Source organism: Carassius auratus, chromosome 17 (genome assembly GCF_003368295.1).
Source record: "Carassius auratus strain Wakin chromosome 17, ASM336829v1, whole genome shotgun sequence".
Lineage (NCBI taxonomy): Eukaryota > Metazoa > Chordata > Actinopteri > Cypriniformes > Cyprinidae > Carassius > Carassius auratus.
Window position 1 is genome coordinate 23027548 of NC_039259.1, and position 27335 is coordinate 23054882.

General features: G+C 34.7%; 1 protein-coding gene and 1 non-coding gene across 3 annotated transcripts in view; one reads left to right on the forward strand and one right to left on the reverse strand.

Moving 5' to 3' along the window:
• Nucleotides 1-2232: 2232 nt before the first annotated feature.
• LOC113117643 (synaptosomal-associated protein 25-B-like) overlaps nt 2233-27335 on the reverse strand; it is a 35646-nt gene continuing 10543 nt past the window's right edge. The window contains exons 2-8 of one of the 2 annotated variants that reach the window (XM_026286449.1): nt 18100-18226; nt 16706-16747; nt 14899-14947; nt 11387-11501; nt 6498-6614; nt 4247-4391; nt 2233-3056 (exon numbers count right to left, since the gene is read on the reverse strand). In XM_026286449.1, the coding sequence (XP_026142234.1) occupies nt 2988-3056; nt 4247-4391; nt 6498-6614; nt 11387-11501; nt 14899-14947; nt 16706-16747; nt 18100-18171 (609 nt within the window). In that variant the 5' untranslated portion in view covers nt 18172-18226 and the 3' untranslated portion in view covers nt 2233-2987. Of the gene's footprint in view, nt 3057-4246; nt 4392-6497; nt 6615-11071; nt 11190-11386; nt 11502-14898; nt 14948-16705; nt 16748-18099; nt 18227-27335 lie in introns of both variants that reach the window. The other variant, XM_026286448.1, reaches the window with a different exon arrangement.
• Nucleotides 13487-13569, forward strand: trnal-uaa (transfer RNA leucine (anticodon UAA)). Its single transcript has one exon. It is a non-coding gene; the product is annotated as a tRNA-Leu (tRNA).

The following is a 27335-nucleotide window of genomic DNA, read 5'->3' on the forward strand; positions in this document are numbered from 1 at the left end:
CAGCATTGTGCTTCTCCACAACAAAGAGAAAAACAAAAATGGATTCATATTTCTGGATTTATATTTTGGTTGATTTGCTTCTCAGCCTGGTTGTTTAATAGTATCAAAAGTGAGACCATGTTTCTTGACCACTGAACATTTTGAACTCTGTAACATGAATATGCTCTTGTTGTAAGAAGTATTTCTAGGGTGCATTTCTGTTTCAGAAAAGAACAGAAATGCAATATGTAATAAAATTTCTGAATAGGGATAAAATACAGAGCTGATATTAGTAATTTCTCAGTGAGGGACTGAAAATTGGTGTATAGGAGGGTAATTTAAAATTTTTTAAAGCTTTGAAATTGAAAGAATGCAATTTTATCAAATGTTTTAATGTTTTCAGATGAGACAAACCATCTAATAGCCACAAAAATCAACAAAAATAATTAATCAAATCTAAAACTTACTGACCTTTGTGCTATTTTCCAACCAAAAAGTTTGTCACTTCCTGGACAGTGATATTTTAATAATTTAAGGGAAATTGCAAAAAAGACTACCAATTATTCTAAAACAAACAAAAAAACTTTTTTATTTCATTAATTCTATATAATTCATTCATACAATTGCAAAAACAACCAATCATTATATTTTCTTTGAAGATAGACTTGAATGTGCATGGTACAAACCTACATTTTTATAATTCATGACTGAAAACATTTTGTAACATGATATTGAGGTACCATTCACATAGTAATGCAATGTCTGATTTTAAAATGGGTTTTAAAGGATGAATTTTGCAATTTGAAGTTTTCAACTTCTGATGATTTCTAAAATGTGATAGAGAAAAAGGCAACGAATAAGTCTTTTTTTAAACAAAGGTCAAAACTCCTTTTATAATTTAGATTTTTTTAGGGTGCACTCTTGTCATAAATGAATCTATTACTTTTCCTACATCATTTTTTTAACAAAAAACATTGGTAAAATATATATTTGGGAGTCTTAGACCTTTCCAACGATATATAGTTTGTCAAGATTTGATTAGATTTGATTGTAATATAGTGAGGTAACCGTAGGCGTCCCGTATTCGGGACGGTGTGACAGATAAGGGGTTAATCACAGGCCAACATGTTAGGTCAATATAATATATATTTATTTAATTTGGCTTTAAACAACTTCATTTCACCATAAGCAAAATTAGCTGTAATATGACAGAATTTTTCATTTAGGATAATAGTAAAAACATTTTGTGAGTCAACGTTTTATTTGGTTTACTATAAATAAAAACTTAAAAAGACCTTAATGTTAAATGTGATGATTTTTTTTTTTTAATATGCATGTTTTTGTTACGTACAAACCAGAAAAAAAATCACCATACCCATAACAATTAATGCAATCAGTAAAGCGAGCCAGAAAATACAAAAAATAAAATAAAAATAAAGAAATAAAGAAATGTATATATATATATATATATATATATATATATATATATATATATATATATATATATATATATATATACACGTTATTATTACTATTATATTATTTAAATTATTTTTAGAGAAGTGTTTGTTGCTTTTAGAAAATGTGACCATATGAAAAGCAGATTTAAACTTTTTATTTTTTTTTATTTTTTTTTTGAAAAACTTTTGATAAGGGAAACCTTTTTTTTTCAAGTATATTATATGGTTAGAAATTAGTGCACTACACAAGCAACATCTGTTCAAAATTCACCCCATGTGCACATAATTAAGCTGTTATATATAATTGTATACATAATTAATTAATTTGTAATATAACTAATTATTTAAAAATTTTTAGTTTAATGTTTTAACCAATATATTAAGCCTTGTTTACTATGACCTGTCCATTATGCTGTGTAATCTTCTCACATAATTGACATTTTTCCAGCCTGTTAATAATGTTGCTGTACATTACTGGCAGCTGACTTCAATAATCACGATTGGCCAGCCGTCCCCTAACACCCAGGTTTACATTTGTTTGTGTTTATCCATTTTGAATGTATTGCACCAGTGTGTGTGTATTTGTGTTATCAGCATTTGGAAGTACTTAGTGACGTTGCCAGGCATAATCCACGTAAAGCCCCTGGTTCAAAGAGGATCTGGGTTAGCACAGCACACAGCTACTCTAACACTCATGAATCAACAGCAAACACTTGCTATTGTCTCTGCATTGGGAAGATATTAAATCAGATACGAAACATCACACAAAAGAACCGATGCAGAAAACAATAGATTCAGGTTTATTTAGTTTTTATTGGCATTTAATTCCAATTTTACATCAACTGACACATTTTGCAGATGTATAGAAATAAAAAGTGGCACTATCGTGATGTTGCTTCAAACCGAATTCATATACATGCCCATGCTGTATGGTAATGTCTACACTTAGTGAACGACGCAGGTAAGAATACGTGAAAGTGACAAGCTGTATACAGTACATATGTTTACCACTTTAGGTGGAATAATCATTGCTGAACACTGTCTAAAGGCGATTACAAAATGGCAGGCTAAGATAAGCAATCGGTCATGTGATCTCCTGCACCTCACAGTCTAATTCGTCTCCTGTCTCGCTACATCTGAATATGAAGCATGGCTTATATTGAGTAAAACACAGAGCATGGACACACAGATGACTGAAAACCTTTAAGAAACTTCATCCTAAAAATGTGTGTATATGTATATTTAATAAATATACACTTTAAAAAAACATAAAGAAACCAACAAAAAGAAGAAGAAGAAACTTCACGTGAGCTCTAGCCATCAAATATGCACAAATGTACATTTAACCTTTGGAGAGAAAGATACAGAGTAAATGTGACCATTTACTAGACTATCAGTCAAGACAGACGCACAACGACACTTCCTAGATAGAGCGTAGAGGGGCTGATAAGTGCATGAGTGCAAACCGGTCGGGTGAAAAGCACACGTGCACTGTTGCAGGTATACAGCAGGGAGGGGAGAGGAAGCCAAAGCACTTCTCGCAGGGGTTTAGCCGCTGCCCAACATCTTTGTGGCGCGCTGGTTGGCTTCGTCGATCCTGGTTTTGTTAGAATCGGCCTAGAAGACAGAAATAATAGATACAGATACAATAAGTGTTTTAATACAGTAATTTATCAAATATTTTGATGTTTAAATTAGTAAAATATTACAATAAATATTACCTAGTTTATTACTTTAAAATGTAAACAATATATACATTTTTTATTGTATTATATTGTGATTGATTGTCATGAAAATAATGATTTGAATATATAAGAAAGTGCAACAAATGCTACCTGATATATTACTTTACAGGTTTTACTTTAAAATATTGGAGTACTGTCAGATTAAATTAATAAGAAAAAATAATGATGATTATTATTATTTATGATTATATATATATATATGCTTTATAGTGCTGAAAATTGGTCATGCTTGATTGTCTTAATATTTATTAATAATTTAAAATGATTAATTTTGTGATTCCAGAACTTTTATACCTGTTATTCAATTAATGAATAATAAATATAATTTATTTTAATATCTTAACATATTATATTTTATTACTGATTCATAGTTATGTATTTATTTAAGCCCTGAAGGAGAATCACAATTCATTTGGTAATTTATGAAGCTTCATGAACTGCTGGTCAGTAAAATTAATATTTATTGAAAAGAAAACTAACTTGATTTTAGTTTTTTTAGTATTTTAATGGAGTTAGACTACTTTAATATATTAATATGAATAATAATATTAATTATGTTTATAGTAATATATTAACTGAAATCCTAGAATCAAGTTGAGAAGAAAAAATATTATTAATTTTTTCTTAGCATTATGTTACATTAGCATTAACATTAACAATTATATTTATTATATTCATTATAATATATTAATTGTAATTATTTAAATAAATAATTAATATATTAATTTAATCAATTTCATGCTGCAGCCCCCTTGGAAATTTGTTGAAGATACCAGATTGAAAACTAATCTTCTGAGTGAGAAATAGCAATAAAAATGCACAATAATGATGAATACAGATGCCCTTATAAAATGCATTTATGATCCAAAATTCATAATTGCTCTATTCCAAACAAATATTGATCTCAGAAGGTATTTTTGCAGTGGGATGTGACATTACAAGCACAATCAAGCATCTTGTGGTATGATTAGAAGCTCTTATCTCATGACAGAGTTTGCAGTCTCTATTGATGCTCTTGTGTTGAGGAATAATTTCTCCAATATTACAGTATCATGATCTTACCATGTCCATAATCCTGTCGATTTGACGGTTCTGGGTGTCGATCTCATTGCCCATGTCGAGAGCCATGTGGCGGAGGTTACCGATGATACTTCCCACCTGCTCCAAATTCTCATCCATTTCATTCTCTCGTGCGTCATTTGTTACCCTGAAGACAAAAAAACAAACAAAAGAAAAAAACAAAAAACAGACTGGGTTTATTGAGAGCACTGATTGAGATGGACACAATATCCTCAGGATGATTTTTACATCAAAGTCAACATAGAAATGCATTCACAACCCATTTTACTTCCATAATGTGACATAAAGCATTATGAAATAGACAGGAAAAGATTTTAAAACCCTTTTTTTCCCCCATGAACTAACATGCACTAATGAATCACAAACGTAATAAAAAGTAATAAAAGTAATATTTGATTTCATAGTAATCCTAATCTGTCCAATATGGAAGCCGTGTCATAGATAGAAAAAGAAGAAGGTATTTTTGACTTTTTATTTTATGCTTTATACTATGCAATTATGATGGGTTTTTTTTATGTTATCTCAGAATTGTTTTAGAACTGAGTTAATTAAACTCAGTAATGAGAAAAAAATAGTGACATTTTATCGCACAATTCCAAGTTTTTATTTATTTTTTAATTTTTTTATTGCATGATATAAGGTCCGAATTGTGAGACAAAATGTCACAGTTAGCTTTTAAATTTTTTTTATTCTGTTGCGGAAACATGCATCCATAGTCTGAAAGGTTTTCAGGACAGAAAAAGGACATTAAGCACGTGATAATACAGTGGGCGATTCTGTTTACTCACATTACCTAAGCCAAGGATCTGTCTACACGAGAATGACTAGAACAACTGTCTAAAACAATTAAGTTGTATATGGACTCTAGCTAAACATTTCATTTTGTTTGTGGACTGACGGGATATTTTGAGACAGCAGACCAACAACAGCTCAGTGGTTTCATGACCATTCCTGACGTGCCTGAAGCTACAGTCTGGCACAGAGCGGACATTCGTCTTCAACAGACAATAACAGAGTTCCTCGTGACTCACTGACAAGTGAAGCACGGTGTACTTACTGCTAATACACTAGACAGATGAAAACAACCGCAGCATAATTAGCTTTCGCTCATACAGTCAGAGTTTGGAACTGACAAGGGTATTTAACATGTCGCTCAAATTGATCTGTCCACACAACAGCAGACAAGAGCTAATGATCGAAAAATGTCTGTACTAGCAGGTAACTGAAGTCAATACACTGCTCTAATTGGCAGGTGATGCCTGTAACCATATCAACAAATAACAATAGTAAACACCAAGAATTTATATCACGATTTTATTTTGATACCAAATATTTTGGAATATTTCTGCTGCTTTCATCTTCTCTAAAACTCTTTAGTTTCATTTTTTTTCTTGCATTGTACCTAAAATAAACCTGAGCATTCTCAGAAGCTGATAGTAAATTTCATAAATAATGACAAGTCTGTATTGAATTAAATGAGAAAATCTGATTTAGAAAAAAAATGAAAAAGTATCTTCTTAAATCAAATACTCTGCAATAATCTTTGTTTTATTTACAACTTTGAAAAATCATTTTACAGTGTACACTACATATCACACTGATACAGTAATTAATACAATTATATGTTACAATTTAAAAATATATAATTATTTTTGGATTACATTAATGAACAAAATTTTACCAACATTACCATTAATAATAATAATAATAACAATAATAATAATAATAATACAGTTTTGCATTACTGTAGCATACTACAAACTAGTGATTTGCTTAATTGTCTTGAAAATTATGTTGCAATGCAAAGAAGTCTTAATGAATTTTAATATATTATATAAGACAGTAAGACTTAATATATAAGGCAGTACAACAAATATTACCTGATGTATTACTTTACAATTTAAATAATATCTGAGTATTTCGTCACATTAAATTAATGAATTAAAATATAATAATACATTTTAAATAATTAAATATTATAATTATATATGATTGTTGTTATTATTATGCATTTCCATACTAAAAACTGGTGTGACAACAGACTACATACATTGGTATACATTTTTCCCAGTTGGAATCAAATTCATGATGTTGGTTAACAACAAGGTTATAAAGTAAAATTAAAAATTGATATAATTTGTCAAAATATAAGAAAAGGACAACCTCAAAAGTCTACTCACCAAAGTCCACTGAACTCTTCTGTATTTGCAGTAATCTCTCCTAAGTAACTGACCTGCGGATGAATCCTCCGCTGATGGCCATCTGCTCACGTTCATCAACCACACGGGCCGGCTGGCTGGACACCACCCCATCCTGGTTATTACCCCATGACTGGCCACCACCTTTCAGCCTGAACAACCACAGGAAGTGAGAAGGACAGTGTGAGAAGACGAACAGTGTTCAGTACCACTATAAAGCACTAAACATGCACTGACAGGAACTACATGCAGATAGAGAACACTTAAGACAGGAAACGGTGGTCAGGATTAACTGCATGTTATGGAATTACATGCATTAAAGGTGCTCATGAATAAATGAACAACACTTTCCTGGAACTAACGTAGACATGTCACGTACAGTGGGGTGTGACAGACAATTACATAGACACTGATGGAGATGTGACAGTTAATTAGAGGAGGTTCACAACAATTATCAAGGTGAAGAGACAAAGAGAAGCATTCAGAAGTAACATGTTCTCAGTGAGAACATTCCAAATGTCTAAAATCTGTTCGATTAAACATTTAGATACAGCATGTTATCATACAGCAGTTAGCATACAAGACTTTGTTCACACTGCACCCACTTTTAAAATGCAATCTTTAGTAAGTGATTCTGTAAGTGATGAAATCGGGACTGCTTGTTCAGATAGTCAATATCCAGTATGTAACAGTCACAATAGTACAAAACTTAAAGACATACCTTTTTTTTTTTTAATTCTGCCACCATTTACTCATCCTCATGTAATTTCAAACTTCTGTCTTCAGTGGAACACATAAGAATTTTTTTTTGTCCTTATAACTGCTGTTATTGTTCAATGAACAAAAATAAATAATTAAGATGAGACACTGCAGGCAAAAACACTGTTTTTTTCAAGCACCTGTCAATTTTGAGATTTTGGGCTTTTTGGTTTTTCATAAAGTGCTTTTTCAAACTAGTGGAGGGAAAACATCCAAAAGACACTGTTAAGTGTTTCTTTTATAGCACTTTATCTGTTTGTGTCAATAGATTTCAATTACAATACATATTTTTAAAGGACATTTTCTCAAAATGAGTTTTTTCTTCAACACTGAGCCATAAATCTCCACTTCAGTAGCACTTACACACACCAAACTTGTCATTTTTATTCCTGTCTATATTCTGAAGGTTTTTACAGAGGGATTTGTTCATATATATTTTCCTTGATTATATACAACATTTTATTCCCCCCAAAATTGTGAAAATATAGTGTTTTCTGCAATAATCAATGCAATCAATCAACTGGGTAAGTAAGGTGATAACTATTAGTTTTTTTTTTTTTTTGCCCTATTCACCTGCAGTGTCTCGCCTTAATAATCTTTAAATAAAATAAAGGCAAAATTAAAAATAAATACTAATGAAAGGCTTATATTAAAATCAAATATATAATATATATAAAATGATTATATATAAAATATTATAAGTAATAAGTTTAAGTACTAAAATAAAAACTGACATGAAAATAAATTAAAGCTTAATAAAAAAAATGACTAAAACTTATAATTAGATAAATAAATAAAAGCTAATCAAATATATTGTAATACATACTATAACAGTACATAAATAATACTGCCACTGATTTAAAATGAATAGAAACAGTTTTTTTTTTTTGTGTGTTCCACAGATGGAAACTCATACAGGTTTGAAACAACATGAGGGTGAGTATGACATAACATTCATGCTGGTGTGAACGATCCCTTTAACTGTTACATTATCTCAAGAGAATTTCTAACACTAAACTGAGAAATGTTGCAAAAATTCAAGAGGACCAGCATATATGTATTTTTTATTGGTGAGCCCACCCTCCCACAGGTTCTTTGAGAAGGCTGTACAATAATGGACCTTAGTAATTCCCCCTCACATGGCCCAAAAACGTTTACCCACAACGACATCCCCATATTTTTTTTGAAAGTTTTGCTCCATCTCCTTTGGTACTCATGTGTACTAAACACATTTTAAAATCTGATTTGAAACAATATATGACTGTGATTTGAATGGGGCTTTTCAAAACTTGTTTTTAACAGGTTTGAGGTCCAGATACAAACGTACCTAAAAAATAAGATTATTTTTCTGCTTGTCTGAACAAAGCTCACAGCAACTCTCTAAGCAATGCAGGTGATTTCCTATAAGCTATCACCTTTCATTTCAACCTTTTATGTAAGATAGGGCTGTTTCTACAGTATATGGATATTTTATGGTACTCATCGCCTTATGCCACTGCCATTGTGACTACAGGAGCTGATATTAAAAGCTCTGACCAGAGGCAGTGAGACTCAACCATGACCTTAATCCTTATGGACACAGGTGCGTGTTTTAAAAAAAAAAAACATTAATAAAAGTACTAAGGTTAGTCAAAATCTCCTTTACATTCATCTGCGCATGCTTTAAAGTCAACATGAAATCAAAATTGACCTTGTTTACCTTCTTAATACACGTTCTTGTAGTACTGTGCATGATAAATCATCTTTCATTAAATGTAATAACTTGCATCACCCTTGAAATGACATTTCTTTTCGGCTTACAAGCCCTCTAATCAAGTCACCTGTCATAAAAAGACCAGTTTCCCAACCTAATCAATTTCTGATGCATAAAATCAAGCTCCCACTCAACATTTTCCCACTGGATATTCATTACACACGCGTTCCTTTCATGTTGACTTTGAAAGTAAAAATAAATAAATAAAGCAATTTACTGTTTTGCTCCGTTACATTTTGATTACTTCAACCCCAAATACATAAAAGGAATAAGCATCTACCCAATAGTTAATATTCATAAATATTTGATCAAACAACTGGCGTTTGACGATTGCCTGCATTACCGTTGATGGCGGTTCAACACTTTTCAGCCAGTGACAGTTGCTCACATGAGTATTTATGCAGTGCTTGCGCCATTATGCAAGAGTTGGTCACACAGAATATTATTAGCATAATATTTGCAACTCATGAAACAGAGAATAATAAGAACCAATGTCTGTGCCCACTTTGATACTGTTGAAAACTTGATTGAATGAGCTTGTACATTTACGAGGTTTAAGGGTACACAAAGTCATTTTTTCCTTTTAAATAACAAATCATTTTAAAGTTGATTACAAAATTCCCAGTGAAGATTGAATCCACCCATAATGAGCAAATATGTTAAACAGTGACCGTCTATTCCTAAATAAAGCATTACTTCATTAACTTATCTTCCTATACAATGTATATAACCATGTAAACATTTAATCATTTATTCAAATAATCTTTGTATGCCATTTAAAAAAATAAGAAGTTCCTACACTAAATACTGATTGGACGAGCCATACAGTATTTGAAGCCATACAGTTCTGCAAGCTCATACTGTTGTTTTCTGCATCAGCAGTGGCTTTCTGATATTGCTAGTCAGTTTTTTCTTTTCTGATTAAATCAGTGTTTTTGAACGGATTGGTTGCTAAGTTAATTAGTTACTTAGCTAAATGATTCAAGGACTGACTCAAAAGCAGTCCCTAGTTTAGTTCCTGGATGAATCTTTTTTTTATTTTTTATGAACCAACAATTCAGTGACTCTCAAACCATTTCAGTAAATGATTTAGTGACTCACTGACAAGAGAGTCACTTGTTTTGTTCCTGAATGAATCCGTGATTTTGAACAAATCTGTTGAGAAAATGATTCACTGACTCACTTTCGGTCAATTGTTTCCTTCCTGAACGAATCAATGAATTGTTTTTTTTTTAAATGAAGTGACTCACTCAAAGAGAGTCATTTTATTGTCCCTAAATGAATCAGTATTTTTGAACAAATCCATAAAAAATCATACAGTGACTCACACATTGTTAGTCTCTTGTTTCAAGAGTACATCAGTGCCTATGAATGAATCACTGAACAAATAACCAGCAGATGGAGTCACTGGAAAATCCTCACTGTCTGATTGTCTGTGTAACACACGAACATTGAGGATACAAACAAAGAAATGTCCCACTGCTGATGGACAGTTTATGTTCATTCTTGGAGTGCCACTTAACCAATCAAATTTCGTAGACTAGAACTAAATGACTTAGTCCACCTTTAAGGTATGAATAGCACAAAATTATCAATCAGCTGTACTATAATCAGTTACACAGACCACCATGTTACCCCAATGCAGTGACATGCTTTGCCTTTCAGGAAACCAGCTCTGCCAGCCTCAAGTAAATAAAGCGTGAATTTCTAATCTGCGGTCCACAAAGTTCGTTCATGCAGTGTGTAATGCTTGCATTTCAAAAAGTAGCACATGCATATTAAGCAGGCACTTAACATTTGCGAACAACAGTCCTTGACCAACGGATCAGTGAAGCATAGAGCCCAGCATATTTGCGCATTCAGCCGGCAGAGTGTAGGGCCTACAACTATAACTATGGGTTAAACAGTGGCACCGCAGACGGACTTAGCTCTAATACCATCCCCATGCACAGAGAAGTAGTCCAGGCAGAGTGCAGTGGGGGGAAATGGCAGCTACAGAGCGAGCAAGAGCGAGCGTGCAAACTGGCCACGTGCATTTTTTCCTATTTGTCGGGTTCAGGCAGGCAAGCAGGCAGGCAGGCGACAGGCATCACCTACTTGTTACATGGACATGGACATAGACCACAGAGATTTCCTAGATCCGTCAAATTCTTTTCTGCTTCTTTCATGTCCTTATTGATCTGATCCATTCCCTCTTCGATGCGCTCCAGTTGCTCTGATTTAAACATTAGTCAATTACGCCCCCAAAAGAAATAAAGAGTGCGGAAAAGCAACAAGGAGAGAAAGAGAAAGGGAAGGCAAGGAGGGAAAGAGGGACAAAAAGAAAGAGAGAGGCTTAAACATTCACAGTGACAAGAGACAGTCAGACAGCAGCAGACAGGTGAGAGCCTTGGACGCTTCACCAGTACCTACTTGTCGCAGGGACATACAAGTCCACAGCATTTGCCTACATCTTTTAAACTTTTCTCAGCTTCCGTCATGTCTTTGTTGATATGGTTCATGCCATCTTCAACACGCTCGAGTTGTTCTGGTCAGGACAAAGGGGTGACAGTAATGAAATGAGACTTTGCATTCTTGCAGACAAACGATGATGACAGATGACATCTAAGTTGTCCAGAAACACATCAACTCAAAACGTGAGACATTTGAATGATGCAGTGGGTGGCTAGGTAGGTTAGGTCATGCCAAGAACATGGGCTATGAGACGTAGAGCACATATACAAACAAAAAAAGACTTTTCAACCCACATGCATTTAACTGTTTAATTCGTGCTCAACTGACAATATGGATCAATTACAGCAATAATTAAATAAATAGTTCACCCAAAATTAAAAATCGTCGTTTACATCGTCCCAAACCAACACAAGTTCTTTGTCCTCCACAAAACACACACAAAAAATATTTTTTTCATCTATAGTTTCATGAAGAACCTTTCCATTCCATAAAAGGTCCTTTAGATTTTTTTTTTATATTCTTCATTCTAGGAAAACACTTTTTTTCCACACTTTTTTTAAAGAAGAAGAAGAAGAACCAAAACTTGTTCTTCTGTGGCATCGCTGTGGAAACCCCCTTTTGTAACCTTTATTTTTGAAAGTCAAAATAAAATTGAAAGGGGAAAGACTTGAGCTGTCAAGCTCTAAAATCAGCACTGTATAAGACATTATAATCATTCAGTGGAAGAAGGTTCAGGTTCAGAACAACATAAGAGTGACTTTATTTTTGGGTAAACTATCCCTTTAAAATCAAAAAGCATATGCTAATATTTTGTAACAGGGATGCTCTTCTGAGCCTTAAGGGAATCCAGTGGTTGTTGGCATGCATGCTTGGCATCACTGGGCACTTGCTCACTGTAACTGAGCCACCACTGTCTGAGCTAAACTGAAAAAAGAAACAGTCAGGATGATTATGAATGTGTGAACATCGTTAGCATATGCCGAGAAAGAAAAAAGATGATTAGAAACAGAACAGAAATAAAAAGCAAAAGAAAATTTGGAGCAGAAATATTAGTTATTGCGTGGTAAAGGGAAGTAAACTGAAGAATTTCATGGTTGATCCTTTATGAACTGAAATGAACAACAGACTGAAGGGATACGCATTCCTGTAGGGCTTTAGAAAACTGTAAAATCCCTGGGGGAGCACAACAGATGTTGCAAGTTTATAAAAATGAGCAAATATGATACTATGATTCAAGTGTCTGTTCATTTGTCCTTAATTTAGCATAAAAGCTGAACTAAATTTTTTATTCTACTTTTATTCTTTATGCTATTTTAAGTACAACTGACAGCGTCTAGTGTGAGGTTTCCACCATTTACCGACAACAAGCCAAATGGCTAATTGGGTTATACTGCTAATCTCATGAGCAAGAGCCGCGTGACTGAAGAAAGAGGGGGAAGGAGGCAAGAAAAAGATGGTGGGGGCCTCGTCTCATCATTGGTTGACAGTGATATGAAGCATATCATCACTTTTTTGCATCTTGAGTAGAATAACACCAGGACTGACCTAGTGTGCATTGCATCCACTGAGCTATTTTAGTGCCTTTCCAAACTACTAACCAGGATGCAGAGTGGTTAAGGCGTTGGATTTAAGATCCAGACGACAAATGTCCTTGTGGGTTTAAATCCCCCTTCTGGTAGCAGAATTATTTCTATATCAATTTAATTTTCTGCAAATGGTACTCAACATGAGAGCAGGTAGGTCAATTTGTCTGTCATGACAGGGATTCCGAAATTATTCTGATTATCATCAATATCTGAATTTATGACATTGAAGTAAGTGGCCAAGTGGTTAAAGCATTGGACTTATGATCCAGGGGACAAAGGTTCTTGTGTTTGAGCCCCACTCCTGCTAAATAAATGTAAATTTGATGTAGAACAGTAATGCAGCTGTATGTGGTTGTTACCATACCAACAAACTGGTTTGTCAAAACTGTCCATCGATATTATGAAGTTTTTCTAAAACTAATAAAGCGGGATTTGTCACGAGGATTTGCTGATTAAGGCGTCAGAGAGAGCAACCAGGATGGCCGAGTGGTTAAGGCGTTGGACTTAAGATCCAATGGACTAATGTCCTCGTGGGTTCGATCCCCACTCCTGGTAGATAAATGTCAATTTTAAGTTAATGCAGTTGTATGGGTCATTATACCAGCTTTCTTAAAACTGATTGTGAAGTACTTCTAAAAGGAATAAAGAGGGTTTGACTTTCACAAAGTCACCAGGATGACTGAGTGGTTACGGTGTAGGGCATAAGCTCTTATTAACAAATGTTCTGGGGGGTAAAACCACACTTGTGGTAGTAAATGTCTATTCTAGCATGAATTGACAGAAAACAGACCTTTGCAACCATATTAGAGGAGCAGTCACTTCAACTACCTCCTTGCAAAACAACCAGGATGGTTGAATGGTTAAGGTTTTGGACTTTAGATTTAATGGATGTATGTCCTTATGGGTTCGAACCCCACTCCTGACAATTAAGCTTATTTCAAACATTACAATTTGTGCTTGGTTAATGTTTATGTCATGACATATTCTATCTGCAAATAAAACAGATGGAGAACCATGCCTTTTGGGACAGTTAACACTGTAGGCTGATACCCAGAGGTTGTTGATTTGAAGTGCTGAAAATATGTTTAATGAGCTACCGTTGCTGTGCCCTTGAGTTAGACAACTGACTTTATGTAGTTCTTTAGTTAAATGAGGTACATTCCATATAAGTCTCTTTATATGTCTCCTGAAGTGGACTTCTAACTGGAAGTCTTCTGAGCTCTAGGAGACTATTACATCCAGCAATCAGAGCACAGCTTTACGAGACATGCTGTTGTTCTGCTCTAAAACTGGAGGCAAGAAAGGTAGCAAGATCATTTAAAGTAAGAAATGGATTGTCCTGAGGCAGTCTGAGAAACACAACATCCATAATTTAACACAACTATAAGAAGGACTGTGTGTTGTTTTGACAGACTAATTAAACATTCTCTTCCATGTGGAAAGGAACTCAAAATTTCTTATTATCCACATACAACCGTATAAAGCCTCAAGCATTATAAAGGCTTAATTTATCGTTGTTATGTTATTACTATTGATAAATCAATTATAGTTTTACTTTTTTGATATATAAATGTCTACGCTGTTTGTTTGTCTAATTATCCTAAAATAGCATTGAGTGTTAACTGGAAAGTCTTTCGCCCCAGGGATTGTACAGATATATTTCATCTGGTGAAGAGGAAAGCTGTTTGTCATTACCAGCAACATCGATCGTTCAATTTACCTCTTCACATGACTCTCAAAGCTTTACTTTTGACATGACTGCCTGACGTTTATAATTGTTTCAGATCATTTCTTTAATGAGTAGCCTATAGACAGTTAAGTTAAAATAAGCAAATACTGCATGACCTCATTAAATGATTCCATGAGTTTTTCGCCGTAACTTACCTCCCTGTTCATCCAGCATAACCAAAGTTCTGATACCAGCATCTTTACTCTAATCCATCAAGAATGGAAAAGCAAGAGAAAAGAGGAAATAAACAAGTGAGAGAAGCCTACAGGTGAACAGAAAAGAGATTCACGCAGGTATAAGATGAGAAAAGCACAGTAGGGAATAAAATAGCTTTTCAGCAGAGGACAGATTAGCGCACAGCATTATTACAACTATTGAAATTCAAGAGTGCTTTATTCACTTGGCAGGTAATTATAAGAAGGCAATGAGGTGGCAGACAGTATGGAGCTAAAATTAACTCAGAATTGTAAACAGAGCACTGGATTGAACTTTGAAGGTATGAAAGCATGTGTGTGTGCAATATGGTGAGTAGTTCTCTGAGGCACGTGCAGGTTCTATTGACCTAAATAGAACAGCTGATTATCTTATTCCGAATCCCACATCACCTCAGTATTTTAACTAGATGATTGAGCACTGCTGAGGTTTGTTATCACAGCACCAAGTACCTAAAGGAATCTTTATATGTAATGAAAAACAAATATTAATACTCAATTTAGTAAAATATTCCCACTTATCAGCTTAATATATCAAAATGTCAAAATATTTTATACTAATAATGATAGGTATGTGCATTTGCTCAGCATTTAATCAAAGTGACATATGGCATAATGGAAACTGTAAACCTGATGGGAACATTATATTTGTTCAGCACCGCTAACCTTTGAAGTTCATTAGCAGCCCAAGTGTGCGATTTTCTTCCAGCAATGGCAAAAATGAAGCGGGAGAATGATTTGTTCATAACTTTGTATCACCAACTTCGAGATGTAATTCACAAAACTGGGTACTGATCCTATTTTTTTAAGAATCATTAAGATATAGAAATCCAAAAATATTATGCATCTTGGCTGCAATAACCCAAATGGAACTTTCATATTATACTAACAATACCATTCAAAAGTTGGGGTCTTTATTTTTTTTTAAATATATATATATATATATATATATATATATATATACATATATAAGAAAAGATGCATTAAATGGATTTTAAATACAGTAATTATTTTAACTTTGCTGCAAAAAAAAAAAAACTATTTTTAAATAACTAATTAATGTAAAAAAATATTTTGTTGATCTCCAAATCAGCACATTAGAATGGTTTTTGAAGGATCATGTGACAATGAAGACTGGAGTAAAAAACAATTACGATTATACATTGCTTTTCTGATCATGTAAATGTAACCTTGGTGAAGAAAACATTTAATAAAACAAAGAAAATAAATAAATAAATAAACAATATGATTTATACTCGCTATCATACTAAAACTAAAATGTAGGTTTCTAATCTTTATAATGCCAAAGCAAACCCCATTTTTTCTCAACACCATCCTTCATCTCCACGTGTGGTCAAGAGTGTTTGATCTCTATTAGACACTAGAAAGACTCGTTTTCTCTCCTTTGTCTCGCCGCTGCCCTATCAGTAACACATATAGATGGAGTTTCTCTGAAATCATTATTGATTTTTATCACAGAGCGGAAATTCGGTGCTATTTCACCGTCTCCATTTCTGACCTTCAGCGGGCCATGAAAACAAGCAGTGCACCGAACTCTGTGTAAATACGGCTTTTCATATACAGCCAAACCGATGAGCAAGAATTTCTCCTAGTGATCACAGTGTATCATTTCCAGGTATATGACTTCAGTCTATTTTTTTGTATCCTCAATATGCGATATGTAACTGAATATGTTGACAGAACAGCATGATGGTTTTCTGCTGTTTACTGAATTAAATCGATATCTTACCTCTTCGACCAGCTGCAGCATGCGGCGAGTACTTTCCAAAGACTGTAAAAAGAAAAATACACTTCTTATTACTCACAATGCACTCAACAGCTAATATGTTCCTGCTTGTTGTCAGGTTCTTTGTGTTGTCATTTGAACGCTATGTGTCGAGCACCACAGTTGGCACGAGGCCATAATGTTCATAATGTCAGTTCCGACAGCATGTTACTAATGGCTGCCAAGTTCAGACTGAGCTGAATGTACAGCCATTTCTGTTCCCCCTCCTTTCCTTCCTGTTCCTTCAAAGAAAGCTCAAGATAGCATTATCCACTCATGAATATTTAAAGCTCTCCCATTCCAGTCCAGTGTATATATCTGAGCTGAAGAAATATGACTCAATAGCAGGCTAGGATTAAAGATCATTATTGAGATCATGATTTTCTTTTTAGAGAGCTATTACCAAGAGTCATACCATAGATCATGTGGAAGCATGCACCACCTCATCATTGTGAGGCTATAATGAAGGTGAATAGTGTCATTTTTTTGTGTGTAAATTCTGTCTCATGTGCCAATTTAATGCACTAACAAGTTGTCAAGACAAACAGTCAACTAGCTGGCAAGTACATTTTTATATTACACAATGATTACCTTGTTTATCAATGCTATTTAATTGAGAGAAAATGTTGAAAACGCCTCTGGAAAATGTTTGTTTACTTTTGTAAGCATCCTGGCTTGTTTGTGAATGCTTCAAACTGACCAGACAATTTTAGAAGCCTGGTTATCAGTGTGCATATATTGTGAATGCGAGGTTCTCCAATTTTAGTCTATTTTCACATTTACGTAACTTAAAATATATCAGTTGTGGCATGTCACCACACATAACAAATGACAACTTTTTTTTTTTTCAAATAGAACATTCTATAGACTATGGAAGCCCGTTTCCAGTACTGAATATAAAATAAAACCATTTTGTTCCCATTTGTTACCCCTCCCACATGCAGTTGTGTGTCAAAGTTCTGATTGTTCAGCAGGAGATCTGTGTGATTAGAGGTCTATCAAAGCCAGTGCAGAACCCCCACTGGGCAGGCGCTGTGAGGGAGGCTGTTTCTGTCTGAAATAAGTGGAGAACCTCTCACTCATCACCACTGCTTCTGCCTGGAGATATCCAAGCATCCTCCACCGCTCCATGACAAATAGATGAGAAGTCTTAATATAGAGCTGCTTCATTTTGCTCAAGTGAATTTATTAATTCAGAGATGCTCTTTAGAGTGGTTCTGTCTTCTACTGCACGTCTGGAAGTCATGGTGTGTTCATTCTCCTTCACGCTGGGACATGTCTAATTATAAACACAAGCTGTCGTATTTAGGGTTTATTTTTAGACGTTCATCTCCCATGCATGTTAAAGGTGTACTTACCTCATCGCCCAGCTGATCAGCTCTGGCCTGCATGTCTGTCAGCTCATTGCGCATGTCGGCCTCGTCTGCCATGGCTGTTGGAGGGATGAGGTGTTCGCCTCTAAATGGGAAGTGTAGCTCTTGAAGGCTGGAAAGGAGAGGGAAAATGCTTTGTTTTAGGCTATGCCAAAGAAGACACACTAAAGCGAGCTATCCAGACAGATATGGTACAGAAATGCACAAAAAAATTTAAATAATATATTGTTTAATGAACAAACAGAATTCATAAGTGCATTGCATGTACGTCTCTGCATTTTATTTTATTTCCATTTGAAGGCAATAATCGACCGAGTATTGCATGGCAGTCAATATATCTAGACTCATTCTCAGGAACTGACTCATCAATTCAAGGACTCAGGTTACTCAAAGCTAAAAATGATAGAAAAATGATAGGCATAGAAGATGTGTACTGAGAATTACTTTATGAATTCATTGCTACTTCTAAAAATAATGCAGGAAATGAAAAGGAATTGCTGAAAATTTACTCTCAGCCCATCCAAGAGTTTCCAAGAGAAATTTAGCATTACCAATTCACTTGCTTACCAATGGATCCTCTGCAGTGAATGGGTGCCACAGAATGAGTGCAAACAGCTGATAAAAACATCATAATGATAATCCACATGATTCCAGTTCATAAATTAACATCTTGTGGAGTGAAAAGCAATTGTTGGAGTGCTTGTGGACTATTGTAGTGTTTTTATCAACTGTTTGGACTCTCATTTTGACGGCACCCATTCACTGCAGAGGACCCATTGGTGAACAATGATTTATTTTCTAAATGCAATGTATAATGGATAAAATAAAGTACCATCCTACATATCTTCTAAAAACACATCTAAGCTCATAAGTAAAACGGTCATGAGCACCTTTTAATGTTGACTTCAAAGACAAATGCTCTTTCTAGACTGACCACAGGGTCATTTTAAAGAGAGTTCACTGAAATTATACATATGTCACATCCATCTGCATCTTGGATGCTTTCATAAAAGCCAGTGTGTCTCATGAACCTTGAGATCATTTATTCTTTTTACTGAAACTCAAGCACAAACATATAAAGATGCTTTTATAATCTAGTTTATCTCAAAGCATTGGACACAAGTGTGTCATGTAGGCTGAAGCATCATCTTGGCATCCAGGCACTGGCATGTTTCCCTTATATTCCTCATCTCCTGGCACAGAAAACACTTAATCTGCCCACTGTTGATCAACATAGGGACCAATCAGAGATTTTGTCAAAATCTACCACTTTAGCACTACAGAATGTCTTTTAAACAGACTGTAGATTGTGTTTCTTTTATGCATTTAACATTTCTTTCCGAAAACTGCTTACAATGCTTTCAAATTAGTCATTTTATCTGTTATCTGCGAACCAAAGCCATGACCTTTGCATTGCTCGCACTGTGCCAGTTGAGCTAGAGACAAAAAGAGTCACTTTTTTTCATGGTTGGATGGTGCCAGAATTACATGACCACCAGTCCATGCAATGTTACTTTAATCAAGTGTAAGTTGGCATCAAGTCATGTAAATATATTGGCAGAAATCTGCTGGAACTGCTGCCGGTGCTCCCTGTCATTAGCCATTTCATCTTACGCCAACTGGAAAAGGCAGCGGACCTCTGATACTCCATCTTCTCCCTGGCTGCTCTATCTATCTCTCTTTCAGCACTCCAGTGGTGAGAGGTCCAGAGAAAACATGAGTAATTCACTTATTCTCTTTTCTATTATAAGAAAATTTGATTAACTAAAGAACCACATTTATATAGAGCTGAAGCTGAAAGCCTGCTGATCTGTGGCACACTTGTGACTTCTTGCTTTTATTATTGTGTTCTAATGTCTCTCGTTTGTTTTACTAATTAAAAAATCAATTAACTATCAACAGTTCTATTGTGTTTCTAAAATGCCATACTGTTTGATTCTATAATTGGGATTAATGGATGGGATTCTAAAAATGGCATATACAGTGACCAAGACAGTGTAAAATGTACACTATTATGATTGTTAGTATTAAGATATAAAAAATGATAATAAATAAACAAAGGCAAACTGTGAGGTCATTTGTGAGGAAAGGCTAACAGAAGTTACATTCATATTTATCGAACCTAAAACAATTGGAGCAGGTTTTATGTTCATATATGTAGCCTACTGATAAATGTTCCCCCATATACATATCTCCATGATATCTTAGTAAAGTCCGATTGACAGAGGTGGAAAGTAACGAATTACATTTACTCACGTTACTGTAATTGAGTAGCTTTTTTGTGTACTTCTACTTTTTAAAGTAATTTTTAAAATCTGTAATTGTACTTTTACTTAAGTATATTTTGTTTGAAATATTGTACTTTGCTACATTTGAAAACACATTAATTACTGAGTAAAAAAGAAAAAAAAAGAAAATCGCTCCCTGGAAACTACAGCAGTAAATAATGGGCAGGAGGGTAAACTGGCGCTAAAATAACAAGAAAGATGTAGACGGACAAAACAGGCGTTAGTGGTGCAGACACCGCTGAAAACGAAACCCCGTCATATTCTGAAGTTGAACTCGAAGGAAATGAAGTGAACCCTTGGCCATATTTATGCTCTATTATTCAGTGTAAGCTGTGCTTACCTAGAGACACCAACTAGCAGCTTATCAAATCTCGACATCAACCCTTCGCAAGCATGTAGAGGTAATCTAAATAATTGCATCGTTGCATTGGTGGTTAAAATGAAGATTTGACATTTTAGCAAGAGGTTTTGCACAAATTAGCCAAAAAGACTGGTGCGGAGTGTGCGATATAGGTATATGGTCTGCGATAATATCATTGTTGTTTTAACAATGTGCGCGCGCATTTACAGTGCGTTCTTTCACTGTGTGATTCAGTCTTGTAAAGCGCATTTAGAATGATCACAAAATTGAAGATATAGGGGCAGAAATTTACATATTTATATAATTTCATATATTAAATCAAAATCACACAAAGAATGCCGTCTTTTCCTCCAAAAATCATGATTATATGTATATATATATATATATATATATAATTTTAACAAGTTAATTAAGAGACTTGCGTTTTAGACACCATATAGCCTGTTTTTGCTCTATTTTTACAACAAAAAATAATTCCAAACAGCCACCAAAGCACAGTTTTGCGTCTCTGAGCAACATAACAGTTTTTCGTTCCTGAATAAATCAACCCTTTAAATGATTCAGTTCAATCCGAGTGACTCACTTATTAACAGTGACTTGCTGACACATACTGGCCATTTTAATTTCACATTTAAAGTATCTTTAGATTTCTTTTTTTACTATAATGTCTTATCATTTCAAATGAGTATTCAACATTTTATGCCTTGTATATCTGCACAACCTTCATTGTGGCAGATTTAAATTTATTACATATTCAGTTGTATTTCATCAACATTTTGCCTAAATTTAAAGTTTCTCTTTGACCTGTTTTCTTAATCGAACATGTAGCCTATTTGGTGATGCTCTAATGCGGTACTGAAATCTCTAACAATGATTGGTTATGCAAATTTAATATCCATCCTTGATTGGTCAGTTGGTAATAGGCAGAGCTTTTTAGCCACTTCTTGTAACATTTGTGTAGCGATAAAAGCTAGTGTGGGCTACTGCATATAAAAGAAAAAACAACAACAATATTTCACCATATTTATCAGAATTATGTCTATAGACTTGTAAATTAAAACAAAAGCTTCACTTATGAGGCTCAGTCTGCCCAATATGATATTTTGCTTGTGAAAGACTCGATGCTATTGAAAAGACTCGTTCATAATATTCATTTGCTTAAGTTATTCGTCGCCACCTAGTTTTGTAATAATGTAACATACAGAGGGATTCACCGAATTAAACGGCAAACAAGTCTGAGAAAATATCTTTGGTGAACTGAATCAACTGATTCAAAGTCATCGATGAATCAAAATCATTGCAACGTTCCAAGCCCTTCAGTAGAGTTGATTCCTTTATAGAGTCGACTCTTGATTCTCAACACCAAAGAATCGACTCTTTTTGGAATCAACTCTCAGGTTTACTAAAAATGGACCACATATGGTATTAAGATTCCCACACACTGCATCATCCTTTATAGCTCTTTTTTTTTTATTCCAGTTCTTTCTATAAAAGCTGTTATAAAAGAATCATGTTCTAAAAGAATCACAGTGAGGATACCTCAGACTGCCATGTCTCACACTTTCACTATCACACTAGAAAAGCAATGCCTCAAAAGAAATTGTCAAGCCTCCTCGAGTGCCAGTTATGTTTAGAAAGAGCCGCATATCTTAAGGTGGAAAAAATAACATTTCTTAAGAAAATCTTAATAACTCAAAGCTTACAAAACTACATGAAGATAAAGTGACAGCATGAGGTCACACATTCATGACAAATAGTATGTGTAAACGACGCTACACAAATTAATCTAAATGTAAAAGCAACCCAGAAGCCTTCAGCGAAGTTTGTCATTGCGATTTTATAATGTGTGAGGACTCTGAGGTCAAGCCCATGACGTGCTTTGCAGACTGATGTCAATGTACCGTGGGCAGAGGGTTCAGAACTATATTTGCTTCATGCCTCACCAGATATTTAATGTTTCATGTCCATAAAACATAGCATGGAGTGCAGTGCATGAAAAATAAATTACGCTTTTATTTTGTTCTTTTGTGAGTGCAGTGAACGCCAGCTGAAAATAATTGTGAGCACGTCATTTGTGGATCTGTCACCATCTAACACAATATAATGAAACATTTTTCAGATGTTGGAGTAAAAATAATCACACACTCCCAAGTGTGGCATCACAGAGTGCACAGTTCGAACACCTCCACTCAGTTGTAATGAACCAGTGAAGTTATATATTCATCTGTGACCTGTATCTGAAGGGCTGCTGTACATCTCTTCGAACCCTGGAGAGAACAACAGTACTTGTTAGTTATTTAAAGCACTCTTGTTGTAACTTGACATTTACTAATAGTAACAATTAAATTTGAAGGTCACAAATGACTTTGTCCAAGCACGTCAATGAAATGTGCTGTTCAGAATAGCGTGCTTCTTACTCTTTAGTGTCCTTTGCATAATATAATATAATATAATATAATATAATATAATATAATATAATATAATATAAAAACTAAATATTGTTATTTTATTTATTTTATCTATATATTGTGCTTGAAATCTTTACAAGGATCACAAAAAGACATAATTCCTTTAAATACACAACATAACTATGTATTTCATCTTAAAAATGCAATTATAAGAACATGGCAACCTAAAATATTAATTCTTAAAACATCCAACAGACGTGAGCTTGCATGGTCTTTAAGGAGGACAATAACATGATTTATCTCTTACAGTATAATGGAAACTGCATATCTTTCAGGTGATAAACAAGAAATTAGAGATCCAGTTACACTGTATATGATGTCAGTATCATTGACGTGCTTTCTCTCCATCTCTCTCTCCATTACTATCTCTCCTGAGCCAACCTAATTCAGTATTCCATTAATAATGGATGACGTGTCAGATAAGGAACAAGAGCAATGGCTTTCTCATTGGCGAGCATTTTCTTCTAGCCTTGTCTCTACGGTGCCATGGATGCACAGGTCATCTTGTAAATCATTGTTCTTCAAGGACGTGGATTATCTGCCGAACCAGAGTTACTCCACAAGCCAAGAGAAAAACTACATCGCCACCCAAACATGCCAGCTGTAGGCGTACTTTCCTTTTCCTGTCATGAAAAAAAATGGCCTGGACTGATATATCAGGGCCAATTTTGGCAGGCAGCATCACAAACAGATGCATTAGTCCAAAGCAACTTTCATTGCATTCAAGCATTCAGGGAACAAAGTACAATGTTTTTGGTTTACCTGGGTATATGACCTTGTCAGCAGCAAGGGTTTTACTGTTTGAGTCACCGGGGCTTACTGCAATTTATTTTTAATTTTTTAATTTTTTGCATTCATCAACTTAAACTGCACTGAAAAAAATATTGCAAAAACTGTTTTGACTCAGAAATTGCTAGTAAATTAAAAAAATTATGCATATATTAACATATAAACATATATTAAAAGTGAGATTTTAAAGTAGAAAAACTTCAAAATGTTTTCTTGTAAAATGTGCTCCAATAATTTATATTATTACTTTCAATAATCTTTTTATTTACAACCTCAAAAACATAACTTTTACAGTGCACTGAAAAAAAAAAAGTAGTTTAATACTCAGAAATTGCTATTAAATTTCACAAATAATTGCAAAGAAACGGCAAGTAACACACTGAATTAAATGTGAAACTTTGAAGTATATAGAAAGTCTAAAATATTATTTTCTTGCCAAATGTACTCCAATAATCTTTTTTATTTACAGCTAAATTTGTGTGTGTGTGTGTGTGTGTGTGTGTGTGTGTGTGTGTGTGTGTGTGTGTGTGTGTGTGTTTACAAGGACCTGTGCATTGCATTTTTCTCTTTAGCATGCAAAAGTTCATCTCGTTTAGCCCTTTGGCAAGTGTTGTGTTGTGCTGTGTTGTGTTGTGCAAACCACCTCTGACGTGAAGGGCAAGTACAAGGTTGATATATACTGTCTTGACATTGAAGAACAGGTTTGTTGAACTTTGATTACATAAAAAACAGGAACATGGCTTTATTACATACTTGATTATTAATTTGAGAGAAATTGCCTTTTTATATTCATGAGTGAAAACATGACATATTGTTGCACAAAATGACAAACTATGAATCCATTTATACAGTAATAGAAAAAAAGAAAAACCTTCTCTGAGTATGTTTCTTATTACCTTTGTGCTGTTGTCTCTAAACAATATTTGCCATCTCCATTTGTATTTAATGTGATGGTGATGCATCTTGATTATTATAAATAAAGAACTAGCACAGAACAAAAACATGGGTCACGAGGCTTGGTTCTGAAATATTTTGATGAGCATAATCAGATCTATCTGGACTGAAAAGGACATAATTTCATTTCTGCATTAAAAAGTAACCCCCAGTTCAACGTTTTAGCAGATTTTCCATCTAGACACCTTTGATGAGAACTAGCTGATGCAAAAACGACCCTCGCAATGTGATGCTTAATGTAACGCCAAACCAAAACCACATTAATGACTCAGCTTCTATTGTGAATATAAAATAAGCAGAATAATTAACAGAGTACTGTGACATGTAGAGTGAACTGACATTTACACAGAACATTTACAATATGTGAAAAACAGCATCCAGCTGAGTCTGCCTTTGAGATATTTATGCAATTATATAACAAAAAAATAAATAAATCACACTAAAAAAGCAGCAGCATATGATGAATGAAATACAGTCAAAAACACTGTTATTTAAAAAAATATTTTTATATGGAAATATTTCTGCTACTGCATATGAATATAATATGGCTGTTAAAGGGACAGTTTACCCAAAAATAAAAAATTCTGTCATTAATTATGCTCCCTCATGTCATTCAAAACCTGTGAGACTTTCGTTCATCTTCAGAAGACAAATTAAGATATTTTGGAAGAATTCTGAGAGCTCTCTGACCCTTCCAAAGACAGCAAGGATCCTTACACCATCAAGGCTCAGAAACGTGGAAAGGACATCGTTAAAAAATAAAATTTGAATGACTGAAGTCATTATTTTAAAGATGTCCTTGCTATGTTTCTGAACCCTTTCTGCATTTCTTTAGACTTTATGCAAGATTTTATTTTAGCTTATGACAGATTAACCTCCAAAGAGCACATTTTAAGCAAATCTTCATGTTGCTAGCAATTTCAGGTAAGCGCTGACAAAGAAAAGAGCAGGTGCTTCTTTATAACACGTCCCAGTACAAATCCCAAAAGCACATTGCTCGGCAGGATTTGTCACCCAGCACATTTAAGAATAGCTGGCAATGGTGAAACATTGAATAAAGAGTCTGCCTAATAAATGGATGTTAATGAAAGTTCATTGAGCATTCAACACAATGTGAAGAAGAAGATGAATGTGACCCCAGTCATCTACGACCAGATGTTACCATGTCCTCCTCCACATCTCATGAAGAGAGCAATGAATTTTATATCAAAATGAAGTCCATAAAAAGAAAATGATGTTTTGGATAGAGGTCAGTGAGATAAACAGAGCAGTCACTCATCATTTCAGTGTATCCTTCAAAAGAGATCGAACTGCCTCCCCTCCAGAGACCTGCTGCCTGATGTGTGTTAAAACCGTCAGGCTGCGTCACATCGGCCATGCAGGGCGACATGGGGCTACGGATTAAACCCACTACTCAAAGAGGATTTATGGCCCACTGGCTCTCTTTACACCAAGCTTACTGCGTTGTCCCGCCTCTTCTCTTAAATTCATTAACAAGAAATCTCTCAAATATTTATATGTCAATTCAACCGATTTATTTAGCTGAGTGCATGATTTTTTCTTTATTTAATTTGGGACAAGGCCATGTTTACCACTGTGTGGCATCCCCTCTTCTTTTTATAACAGTTTGCAAACGTCTGGGGACTGAGGAGACAAGTTGCTCAAGTTTAGGAATAGGAATGTTGTCCCATTCTTGTCTAATACAGGCTTCTAGTTGCTCAACCATCTTAGGTCTTCTTTGTCACATCTTCCTCTTTATGATGTGGCAAATGTTTTCTATGGGGGAAAGATCTGGGCTGCAGGCTGGCCATTTCAGTACCCGGATCCTTCTTCTACGCAGCCGTGATGTTGTAATTGATGCAGTATGTGGTCTGGCATCGTCACGTTGGAAAATGCAAGGTCTTCCCTGAAAGAGACGACGTCTGGATGGGCGCATATGTTGTTCTAGAACTTGGATATACCTTTCAGCATTGATGGTGCCTTTGATGTGTAAGCTGCCCATGCCACACACACTCATGCAACCTTATACCATCAGAGATAACAACTTGGGTTATCTTTGTCTTCTTTAGTCCGGAAGACATGGTGTCCCAGTTTTCCAAAAAGAACTTCAAATTTTGATTCGTCTGACCACAGAACAGTTTTCCACTTTGCCACAGTACTTTTTAAATGAGCCTTGGCCTAGTGAAAATGCCTGCGCTTCTAGATCATGTTTAGATATGGCTTCTTTTTGACTTTTAGAGTTTTAGCTGGCAACAGCGAATGGCACGGTGGATTGTGTTCACCGACAATGTTTTCTGTAAGTATTCCTGAGCCCATGTTGTGATTTCCATTACAGTAACATTCCTGTATTTGATGCAGTGC